Source organism: Oryzias latipes, chromosome 3 (genome assembly GCF_053564925.1).
Source record: "Oryzias latipes strain Hd-rR chromosome 3, Olatipes_Hd-rR_3.1".
NCBI classification, from domain to species: Eukaryota; Metazoa; Chordata; class Actinopteri; order Beloniformes; family Adrianichthyidae; genus Oryzias; species Oryzias latipes.
Genome location: NC_136239.1, coordinates 25,686,645 through 25,699,530, shown reverse-complemented (window position 1 = coordinate 25,699,530; position 12,886 = coordinate 25,686,645). Strand labels below are relative to the sequence as shown.

Sequence of the window (12,886 nt, the reverse complement as noted above, 5' to 3'; positions counted from 1 at the left end):
AAATAATTTTCACTTGTTTAACAGAACTGAACATTCTTTGACCGTTAAGCTGCATTCACAATGGCTGCGTCTACTCGTTTTCAAGCAGCCACTTTCAATAAAAAGTCTATGCAAATGCGTGTAGACCAGAATTCCAGACTACCACATCCGGAATGCTTGTGATCGCACTCGTGGGCGAAGGTATGGGACATCCTGGACAGGTTTCCAGTCTGTCGCAGGCCCAGAATTTAAACACCCAGGCACACTCACGTCCACATGTAGAGACAATTTAGAGTAAAAAATTAACCTGTGAAGCATGACTGGACGGAGGGAGGAAGCCAGACTCCCCAGAGATAACCCACGCATGCATGAGGAAAACATGCAAATTCCACACAGAAAAGTCCCCCATTGATGTTCTGTTTCAAGTCCCCCACCCGGGACTTGAACCGGGGGCCTTCTTGCTGTGAGACAAGAGCGCTGACCACTGTGCCACTGCGCTAAAAAAGTAGATTATGTAAAATTTTAAGTGTTTAAATACAGACTCCCTGCTGCAACAGGCAATGCAATAAGAACCAAAGGAAACATGATAGCTCTTATGCCATTTTATTTAGGATATCTTCTTGAGCTTCTGGTGCACCAGTGAATATTAAATTGAAAGAGCTGCTGACAGTACCTGTCATAGTAGTCCTCCTGATAGCTGTCATAGTCCAGATCAAACTCAGATCTGCTGGAGAGAGCAAAAAGTTGAATCAACCACTATTTTTGAAGTTTTGGTGCCATCATTCACATAATACCACATAAGCCATAGAACACTGGAGTGCAGCCCCTAATAAATTGTTTTGAGAATATTTTAATACAGCTGTATTTTTTCATCTGAAAAATAAAAACCCAACACAGTGTATGTTATTAAGCCAAACTAGAAAGAAAAGCTGGATTTGTCCTGCTGCAGCATCCAGGTGGAAAAGCTACAAAAATGTGGTTATGCTCTAACTATACAACCGACTGGAGACCTCAGAGTGTGAGCTGAGTTGGGTAAGCAGTGAGGCATGCAGCGGTGTGAAAGAAAGAATCAGAGGCAGGTGAGTGATGTGACAGTGAACATAAATGGGCTGGCAATCCATGCATACCTCCAGAACAGGTGGAGGGGAGCGAAGTGACTTTAAGCTTCGGCGAGAAGAAATTCTGGCCTGTCAGACCTCAGCATTCCTCCATAATCCCACCATGAGGTACTGATAATCCCTGCGTGCAGCTCACCCTCCTGCTGCCTCCTAGTTTGTCCTCCTCCCTCATTTGCCATTGTTTACCTGTATCATTCAATCATTTATCTGCTATGTCTTTTCTTTGTTTACTCCGACCCCTTTGACTCAGTTAGTCAGCCTCAAAGTCCTTTGATTTTTTTCGGCTACAACTGGACTGTGAAACATTCTTTATTTACAACTCTATCGCCACAAACAGATACAAAGACCACTATGGTTTTTTGTATCCTGCAACCAATTGATCAGAGATTTTTCATTGAAACCTGACGTGGACTGCAGGTGAAATGCACTGGATAACAAAGAACAAGGAACAGAGCAAAAACAATCCTGGCTGTAGTTACTTGAACAATGCATTAAAACAAATATGAGTAATTTAAACAACAAGCTTCTTTTTAGTTACTTTAACAACAAAAGAACTTTAATTTAACTCACAAAACTACAAAAATCCTTGTCTGTGGCATTTCTTTTGTTTGTTTTTTTACCCTGTGGCATGACATTTTTGTTTTTATTTTCCATCATTTAAAACAGGATACACTTACAAAACAAAACAATAAAAAAAAACAATATGAAACACACATGACCATTTTAATAAACACAGTGTAATTTTTTTCATGAATATCTTGTTCAGTAGAAACCGCCATCTCTGTTCTAAGATAGTTTTGCAAACTGATACACACACAACACTAGAAATAAAAAATAAAAAATGTTTTGTGATCTGTCTGACTTAATGGTCTCCAACCTGTTTTATGTAAGGAATTGTCCTGATTTAATGTGAAAATAATAGTATCTCAGGAAAAAGATTCAGGTGAGCAAATTAATACTTCTGACATTTTCATGCACACCTGTGAGTCGGAAAAACATCCATAGCCTTGCATTCTCCCTGTGTACTTCGCATGGATCTGGAGTGTTTGTCTATCTTGAAGTGGACTGTAATCACATCTCCTCCTGCACTGCTCAGACAGAACCTTCTCTGCCTCATGCCAGCTGCTTTCAAAGCTCAGGGGACAGAAGAGCTCAATATGCTTTCAAACAAGCTCTCATTTCTGTGAATAACCGCCTCGCCAAAAATGCAAAGCAGAATTTCAGTCCAGTTTCAAATTTGCCTACTGTTGTTTTAGCTGTAATAGACAAGATCTCTGTGTTGTTCCTTTTTGTCAAATTTCCAAAGCGACTTTTTCCTCCGTTTGAGGATCGGAAATCCTTTTGCATCCTTGCAGTGAAGGAGTCATGTTGTAGAGTGAAGAGTGCAGAGACGAGATGCAACATCTCAGTCTCCAAGCTGAGTTGCCCTTTTTCTACTCAGAATCATTTTAGAGGAAAGACAGAAAATAACAGATATTCACAAAAGTGCTTACTAAAGAGAGAGGCTAAAGTGCTGCTCCATCTCTAGTCAGTGAATTTTGGCATCCAGGCCTTAATCTATGGACAAATACTGGAGGAACAGCATTTTGTGATCTTTGAAATCAAGCTTTTTCCCCAAAAACTGTTATGGCTGTACTCCATGTGACCATTTGTCTTTTGTAATCTTGAGATGTTTGAACAGTCTTTTAGCACTAACAGGGAACAGTTTTTTCCCTTTTCTCGATTTCCCATTCAAGTATATGAAAGAAATTACAGCAGCCAAAAAATGATGTTCAACCGGTAGGTTCTAATTTAAAAGCTAATCTTTTCATAATTGTCATAATTTATCACCTCTGTCCTGCTCCAGCTATGTGTTTTTTGTTTTTATCTATAATATGACTTGTAGTTTGTTTACAATACAAATGAATCAAACCCTACAAATATTTTTCTTTCATTACGCTCAGACATTAAAATGCCACCTGGTACAGTAATGACATGACGTCAGTCGTTTTTGTGGGATTCGGTGAAGATAAATCTATGACAGGTGAGCACAGCCCATTTAATCTGCAATTACATGCAAAGAGAGCAGCTGAGCGCCAGAGCAGAGAGCAGCAGATGGACAGGAGGGTCACTAAAGGCTAATTAATTTCTTTTCATAATTTCTCAAGTGCCAAAGTAATCCATTAGACGTGCCCAGCTATAAATCATCACAGTTCACAGTGCTTGTGTGTGAGTGTGTGCTTGGAGCAAATGGAAAAAAAAATGTGTTGCATCCCGAGTTTTCTGCAGCTTATACAGTAATGGCCAACACTTTATAATAAATGTTACCAGAATTTTACAGATTTTGTGGGAAAAATTACCAATGGGGGCTGTGTTCCCACCTCCTCCCGCCAACTGCTAAAAAACTATATAGTGCGGGAATATTAAATGCCCTGGATTAAAAGCAATCCGGACACCATACTCACTACTTTTTTTTTTTAACAGTGAATATGACGTCATCAATTTCACAAAGTGAAAATCTCATTGATATGAGCGTTTTGTTAAATAAAATTTTTTCGCAAAAATTGTTCAAATGCAATGCATTGTGGTCTGTCTAAATTAGTGAACATTGATGCACACTGTTTTTTTGCAGAGACTTCTGTGAAATTTCTAGGCACTCGATTTTAGAATTGTAGATTCGGACAGCTCTACAAAATGGTGAACGCACTATATAGTGCTCTATGTAATGAGTAGTGAAGGAATTCTGACATATCTTTGATGAGTGTGTTTTTATGACAATCTACGATAAATAACTAACATAACTGCTTTAAAATCTTTAAAGAGGTTTCTTACGTTTCAGTTGCAAAATAAATAAAAAATAAATCCCAATTGTCTTGTTTTCTTGGCAAAAGTGACATACTTGATAGCAAATAATAACACCTTCAATTGCCCAGGAAATGGTAAGAGCATTTCAGTGTTGACTGCTAAAAGCAACCGTTTCAAGATTTAGGAACAAATCCAGTCAATACCAGACGAGAATGAGCTCTTCCTGAAAATATGACTGAGTAACAACTTTCTAAGGGGAAAAAAAAGAATTCTAATAACTGTTTTTATTTTAAAATTGATTATTATAACATAAAGAAAATCTATCTTTAGTGGATTAATATGGAACTGAAATTTCAGTAGTGAATGTATCTATCCATCCGTCCATCAATCCTTCCTCCCTGGCCATCAGTTCATAAAACAATAGCTTTGCAAAACTGTTTGGAAACTACTAAATACTACTAAGCTACTGAAAAATGGAGAGAGGAGTTGACAAGAACAAGAATTATACATTCTCATATTATAATCTGACATCTAATAACATATTTGTATTTCTTTTCACAAGGCGGTGGTTTTAAATTGTCCTTAGACAATTTATCGTTTTTGTTAGTTTACTTAATCAGCCAGCAGAAGAGTGCAGAACACGAAACAAAAATCTGATGAGCTGTAAAGTAAATTGCTGAAAAGAGCACCTGGAGATTAGATGGGAAAACATAAAAGACACTTTATAAGAATTTCCTTGTTTTTTTAATTCCTTGAGGTTTCAGTATCTACTAATGTTCTAGCACTTACTCCCAGAGCTCCATTTTGACAGATCAAAATGGGTCAAAAAAGGATCATTTCACTAGCTGAGACATGAAAAAAACAGAGATGAGACCTTGAGTGAGACCGTCGGACTGTGGATTAAAACTTGAGACGAATTCAAGTTTAGAACAGTTTCAAAATTAGATTAGAAAAAAAGTTGAGCAAGATGGATCCATTCTGCTTCAGCATTATAAAGTTAGGATTCATGCATCTCCCTTCATTATTGCTCTAAGGTGGATTTTGCATTCAGTCACCACCATGTCTTCACAACTCTGCTTCTGTGAATTTACATAATTTTGCTATCTTGTTTGACTCCCCCACACCCAAACTTTTTTTCATATATTATGCAGTGTCAAAACAATCAAAAAAAAGTGTAAATTTGAATTCCCACAGCATGCAATATGCACAAAAAGTAACACAAAAAAGAAGTCAGATGGATTTTCTTGTAACTGGAAAAACAAAGATTTCACAGACTGACAATTAAAGTAAAGACAGAAAGAGAAAGAGAAGAAAGAGGAATCACCGGGTGTTAAAAATGATCAAGATGAGGAAAGCGAGGCTTTGATGGGGAGGAGGGGAAGATGAAGGGAGTGCTGGCAGCTTGTTCGCCCTCTCCTCTCTCTGAGGACAGGCTGTGAGCTAATCTACTCGCTCTTTCACTTTCATTTAATCACTGTCACTGTTTGTCTTTATTCCTCTTAGCCGTTCAAACGCATCACTGAGTCTTCGGGCTTCTATTACACACAATCACATGCATGTAAAAGCCTGTGGATGCAAACCCTACTTTACAGTATCAATGTCTCAAATGGATGGAAATTCGTCAGAAGTCATCTCTCATGAATATAGTTCTCCCAGTTAGCCATGCAGTCATTTTTCTGCTTTTTGCGCATTTCTCTCATTTTATTGAAAGTAATATTGCTATGCAGAAATAAATCACAACTGCGTCATCGCCGTTTTGATTTTTTTCATATTTAACACGACTTTACTTCTATATATGAGTGATGCATTCCTGTTAGTAGAAATCTGTGTCATGAAAGCCCAGAGCAGATGGTAGCACCTGCTGGATTCCAAAGCCAGCTTTACACTTCTCATGTTTGACCACGTACGTCTTTATTCTTCCCGAGAACATACTCACCCATGCAGCGATCACACACTCTGCTGCTCAAATCAATGGCGTGTTGGACAGCACACGATCAATAACACATCACCGTGAAATCTGCTTGTGCACATCCATTACCGCTTGGCCCAGTGGTCTGCAGACTAATGGCAGCCCAGGGAGCTCATAAATTTATATCCCACATGTGCCAAGGTTAAATTACAGTCTGAGTTCAATTCATTCAGGCTGAGAAATGGCAGCATAGGATTAGGTATCAGATCACACTCGTCCTTCTTCTCTGTACTGACAACCCTTTTGGTTTGATTGCACAACAATCAAAAAGAGACGTGAGAGAGCTTTACAATGATAGAGAGGAGCTTGGGACTGCTGCAGCATCAATAAGACATTGAATAAACACCAGGAGAAAAAAAAAGAGTATAACAGGCAGCACTTTTCAGACAGCAGGCTCTCATCAAGCAGGAGGAGGAGCACATCATATAAGAGAGTTGGCCCCGTTTGGCACTCTGGTCCAGTTGTTCTTTAAAATTCATCTTTTATGCCCTATCATAAGTGCACTTGTCAGAGCTGAGGGAACACTCACAGAGAGGCCACCTTGGCAAGCATTTTAAGAAGAGTTGACAGGATGGAAGAGAGAAAGACAGAGAGGATGAGTGGATCATTTGTTAAATAGACAACAGGAATAATTAGATTTTGCTGTGTGCTGCTGTCAGGATGAGGCATTCCTTGCATTATGATGGGTTGAATAGTTAGTCATGTAGGGGGTGAAAATGCTGCTAGATTACCCAGCTAATGAGGTTAACTGGAGTCAGGTTTCACGTGTTGTTTGTACGTGATTTATTTCAGATCAATTTGTCTGGGTTAGCAGCCCACATGGGAATTGAAGTGCAGGTTTTTTTGAGTTTTATCATGTTTTCTGAGGTCATGGTTCAAATGTATTTTCCGCACAATAAGGCACACTGGTTTTTTAGGTGAACTATCAATTATGTTCATGTTATGTTCAAACTTATGTCATATAAGGCAGACCAAACTACAATGTAGGTAAGACAAAAGAGTCAGAAATAGGTTTGTTAGTCAGTCGGATTTTATTAAATGCATTCGCAGTAACTCTAGAACTTGATGGCAACATGCTACATGTTTGTCACGTGAGAAGGGTTAGCCGGGCCAGCGTAATAACTCCCAAGCTTGTTTGTAACATATAAAATAAAACAGTCTGATACTGCTAAAACAAACATCACTGTGACTAAAACTCACAATCTTGTTAGTAACACGTAAATAAACATATCATTATTCCCAATAACATTTTGACAGACCGCTATGTACTTCTCAAAATTGCTTCGACATCAATAAGCACAACCAGAATTAATCCATATATAAGGTGCCTCAGACTTAAAAAAAAGAGCTTTTAAGTGCACTTTAAATAAATATGATAGTTTTAAAGAAAGAGTTTGTAAAAAAGTTAAAGTTAGATAAAAACTGGTAGTGGGAAAAATTAAGGTTGCTCTAACAGTCTGTATTTTAGTTGAATTTTCATGGATTATTCTTTAACTTGTATAATCCAGGCTTTAAATTTTTTGTTTGTTTGCTGTTCTCAGTTGTTCACATTATTGTTGCCGTTCATTATATTTATATTACCTGGGTTTATTTGACTTTATTGGAACCTTGATGTTTAGCATTTGTTTGTCGACCTTCAAGTATTTGGTCAGTCCTTGCTCTACCTAGTTTATTTGAGTGATCTGAATAGAGGGGATTGATTTTCCTGCTTCTTTTTTGTTTTCTCCACCTCAGCTACACTCTTAACGGCAGGCCTAATGAGCTAATGTCCTAATAAAAAGGCCCGTTTAATAAAAGAAAACCAATTTTCTAAGTAAACTAATCTAAATGTGGTACACAGGTATTCACAAAGAAGACAAAACTGGGACAGCCTGTGAGTTGACCTGGATAAAGAATAACACAATCATCCTGAACTGATGTTTTTATTGGATTAGGTTGTTTGCTGTAAATAGCCAAATAGATCTTTACTATTATCAGTCGTGTCTTTCTGCCATGAAGGCACACGCACTATGGACACAGATGCCGCATAAATAAAGTTTAACCCAAAAAAAAAAAAAGTTTAGATACAAAGCAGGATGAATAAGAAAAATAAAATAATTTAAAAGATCACTGCAGCAATATTTACAATGTCACATAGGTACATATGCATACATTTACATATTTAGAAATGAATGAAATTAGCAACATAAAAATAAAGTGTCCACTGCCTGTGCTGACTGTGTGCTTCAAACCCCCTGGAGACAGTGCTTAAAGTGGCATAAGCTTGATTTTTCTGCATGACTTCAAACCATCTGTACACAACACTGTACACAAGAATAATCAGAAAAAGATCCCAGTTCACATCTTCTCTATTCCTGAAAGTAGGTTTGGAATTACAGATCATAAGATAAGATAGAAGCATTTAACGTGCCATGCCAACAATGTTCTTTAAGTAGTTTTGTTTTTTGTGCAAATTAGCCTTTAGGAGGCTTGAAAGAAAATTTGTCTGGAAATTTCTGTATCTAATGCACATTTATACCATCCCACATTCATCGACACAGCATGACACTGAACAAAAAGAAAACAGTCCATTTATCTACAGTATAAAGATTGTTTGGAGAGCCTGACGGATGGATTCATCCCTGTAACTGAGGTGCTGTTCTGAGATGACCAGATTTTTAAAAGCTACACTGATTTAACTCTTTTAATGTCAGCGTAAATGTTAAAAATAGATCAAACTGTCACAAAGATACAACAGAAGCAGAAAAGTTGTCAGTGTGTTTGAGCAGCTGGGTCTTGTTAGATTTTGTCACCTACTCATTAGAAAAATAAGCTATCAGGAGAGGAAGTGAACATTTAGGAGATTTGTTGGGACAAATAATGTACTGACATTCAAAAAGCCTCTAATGAGACCCTTCTGTGTGTTTTTTTAACTAAGATTGACAGGGCTGACATTTGCCGAGCCAACTGTAGGCTGCAGCCTGTGATCCTCACCGGACAAAACGTTGTTCTCAGCTAACATTTGCTACTGCGTGTCAACGCTCCCATCAGGTCTGTTCAGACGGAGGCTGACGTGTCAAACTCAGGAGAAGAAGAAAGAAACCAAGAGAAACAAAAACAACTTTAGGATCTGTTGGTGCTGCTCAAAAGCAAAGCTGTGGTGACTATGGAAGACAAGCACTTTGCAAGCACATTTATATTTCACTTTTTAGATACTGAATATGAAAAGATGCATACTAACAAGGAAGCTTAATCCTGCAACCAGCAGATAAAGCACAAGCAAAGTCATTGAGGTCTTATTCTTCATTTTTTCACTGACCTGACCATTTACACACCATACAAATTCTGCCTTTATGACTTCAGGCAGGATTTCAACCACTATGTTCTGACTGGTGTATCTGGGTAAAATGAACGTGTCTGGGTTAAGGAAACTCGGTAAACTGTAGACACAAAACCTGACTCTTCATGCTAACGCTGCACTCTGAACTGTTCTCACTAGAGATGCAGAAAAATATCAGTTAGCAGAGAATTATTCAAAAACAATGTGGAGAATATAAACTATGTTTGAGTTGTTTTTGTTTTTAGAAATTTAACTTCTGCAATGTATGTATGTCATTTTTTACAATCTGGCTATTTTCAACCCAAGATCTTTGATGATTATCCAAACTTTTCCAAAGTGAAATCCATGATCAACAAAGTATTTTATGTTATTTCTGCTGCCAAAAGGGTCTATAAAACACTTCAAAGGGTTATAATTGCACTTAAGTTTATTTATTTGGTTAAAATAATAAAAAAAACAATCTGGACACCCACCTATGAGGTTACACGCTGACTGGACAATGCCATGTTAGAACTTAGACAAGAATTCAAAGACAACAGCTTTCTGTTTATTTCATTGTGCAAAAACTACTTAAACTGCATAAACCTTTTCTCTTTCCCTCAAAATGACTATCGACCATTTTATGGCCCCAAAGATAATTTAAATATGCCACTGACAGCCAGGATCGGATCCCTTAAATTATGAAAAACCATTCTGCATCTTTTCTGCCATTATGGCAAACTTTTTTTGTTTTTTTTAGTTTTACTTTACAGGGTTTTGAGTTATCAAAGATTACAAATCCTTTCTGTGAAATACTGTCAAACAGATTCACTTCTTAAACTTGTCTGGTATTTCACTTTCCTGAGCAGCTGTAAATCCAAGCATGTTCATTAACCAGAAAATAGAAAGAAAAAAAATTCAGTTTGTGCTCAATGTAGATTCTGCTAGGAAAAAATAACCTTCCTCCTTTGAGATTCTACTGAAAGGTCAAAGTGCGTGTACAAAGAGTCTGTGTGTCTTGGAGACTGCAGTCAACAAATCTGGAATCAGGCTCCTAGGAATGAACAATTCCAGGAAGCGAAGCTTTGGTGCAATTTCAATAAGGATGCTCCACGTCATCTTCAGGTACGCTGGGTTGTTGATTCTTCACTCAACACGTCACTTATCAATTAGTCTTCACTCTGAACCAATAGATAAAGTGTTCACTTTCCTCACAGCCAATCACAATCAAAGTACTGCCTTTAAATTCATGGAGGTTTGTTTATCTGTTTCCAGACATTTGGTCTGATCTCATCTCAGGCATGCAATATGTCTCGGGCCCAGAGCTCGACTGCCAAAGACTATTCCTGCTCAATTCCTGTTTCACTATTAAATCTTTGAAGCACACTTTCAAGAGCTCTCCTTATTGAAGTTATATTTATTTTAATGCAAAAAGAATATGCAGAAAGCCCTTCTCTCCTTGTCCATTTCGATGGTCAAGCAAAAGTCCAGTCCCTTTGTTTTTTTTGCTCTATCCACTTCTCTGTTGTCATGCGACATGGGGGGGGGGGGTGTTAATTATTATTCATATTTGGATATCTGGTATCCTCTCACATAAACTCGTTTTGTGGAAAATAACCCTCACTCCTCTGATTGCAGAGTTGTACAAGGTTTTATCTAGACTGATTCTGTAAACTAGTCTTTGCAGAGCCAGGCATCCTAAGGCTGAAGCGCATAGTTGTGCTGCCTATGTTTATGTGCACCGCTCAAGGTAAGCTTGCACAGACAAAATGCTTCACAAAATTAAAACCTGTGCTTGTTTTTTCTAAATACTTTGTTTTAACAAATACCGAGTGCATGCCTTTTAAGTAAAAAAAATGAAGTGAAAGATGATCGGACAAATATTTCATCTGTCATTTATTCAAATTGATTCAAATTTTCATGATTCTTGTATTTCAAAACCTGTTGGCACAATAAAAAGCACTGATATCTTTTTTAAAAAATCCAAATGGCATATAGAACCTTACCATTAATCTCACCACATCATCCCTGAACATCTTGTATTCTGGACAAACCAGTTTTCTTGTTTGGTCCACATCAGAGTCCAGATAAATTTACACATCCTAAACAAAGTGGGGTATTCTGGGACCCAAGCGTAAAAGTGTCGCAAAAGTGAGGGTCAACATTGCCCTTGTGCTCATGCAGTGACATTTTAATGCACTGACACATTTCCTTTTACTCCCCTTAGCCTTCACTAACCCCCATTACCCTTCTGTGCTGACAGTGAACTTTTTCAGTCGTCACAAATGCTGACATGCTCAAACACACTTCTTCTTCCATCTCTCCTTGACTACACTTGTAGTTATTTAAAGCGTTCTTTGCTTTTTCTGTTCTGTCTTGATTTTGATCTTGAACCCTTCCGCAGCTTTCTTTGCCATCTTTTCCAATGTCTTCTTTTTTTCGTTTCGGTATTACAGACCCCAGTTTTACTCTGTGAAGTCAACTTTAACTTCGCCCCATGATTTAGACAGCCAATGGAAGTGAGACTGTAAAGGTTCTAAAGAACAAACATAAAAATGCTGCAATAAGAAATTACAGCACTTACAGTTACTTCGGATTCCCTTGTTGGAAATTCGATGTTCATGTTTTATGTTTAGTCATCTGAGAGCACCATTATCAGTTTTGATGTAACAGAGTGAGGGCGTGCACAACTGCTGCAGTTATTCAAGCTGTTTTGTGTGGGATAAGTCAAAGTTTTGAGACAAAAATCCACAATCTGTCCAGTTTTGATTTGAAAGCTCAACTTTTAGAACTAACAAATCTGAACATCCAGCATCTGTTTATACAGTTAGTTTTTTTTACTGAGCCTAGAGAGCTGAATTGCTCCCCAAAGCTGACTGAGTGCCTAAATGCAAGCTGGTATTGATCTTCCCTCCTCGGGCCTTTCACACAGCATTGCTGAGGACACGTTAAATCTGTTATAAGTCATTAAGAGCTTCAGGCTTCAAGTCTAATCTGTCTGATTTTAAAAGGTATTGACATATTGTGCTCTGACAGACTTAGAATTTTATTTTTTATTTTTTGGGTAGCCTGTGGGTGTGTACTGACACCTGTGTGGTGCGCTGGCTGGTCTGTGTGTGTATGTCAAGGCTCCGCACACCCTCTGTGAACTGTGCTGAACAATGGGGAGCATGTGTGAGCGCTGGGCTGTGCCGGGCGCATGCAGAGACACTGAATCTGTGGGTGGGGATTTGTGTGCGTACAGAGAGCAGGCTCGTCCTCTCTGTGCCCTGGGGGCTCAGAGCCCATTTCCTGTTGTGCAGTGTGATAAGTTTCCCTGTCAGATCCTCCCAGCACCACTATATTTCTGATAAGCTCCACTGCTAGTTTTCCCGACCTCTGGCATAGAGATCAATTTGAGATTGATTCAGAATGCCCTGCTGGGCCAAGCTGGAAGATCAATTTGAGATGGATTGTTCACGCCAGGGGGCCAATGACATGCAGCGCCGTGCTCACTTGCTTTCTTTCTTCGCTTTCTTCAAACCCTCACTCACTGTGACTGTTGTTTTTTTTTCTTTCCACATTTTTCTCTTTTCTGTACTTGTCCATCTTTCGATTGTTCTTCTGTGACCCTGCTGTTTTTTAACAGCTTCCCTCCCTTTCACCTTTTTTTGCATCAGTTTCCTTCTATGCCTGCTCTCTGTCACTCCTTTACCTGCTTACTATCCTTTGCAGCACAGAGGAGTGAGTAAGAATAAA

At 38.4% G+C, this 12,886-nt stretch overlaps 1 protein-coding gene across 1 annotated transcript in view; it reads right to left on the bottom strand.

Moving 5' to 3' along the window:
• si:dkey-234i14.2 (RNA-binding Raly-like protein) overlaps positions 1–12,886 on the bottom strand; it is a 52,485-nt gene that overhangs the window by 16,054 nt on the left and 23,545 nt on the right. The window contains exon 4 of the mRNA XM_020714551.3: positions 653–703. Coding sequence (XP_020570210.1) covers positions 653–703 — 51 coding nt within the window. The remainder of the gene's footprint in view (positions 1–652; positions 704–12,886) is intronic.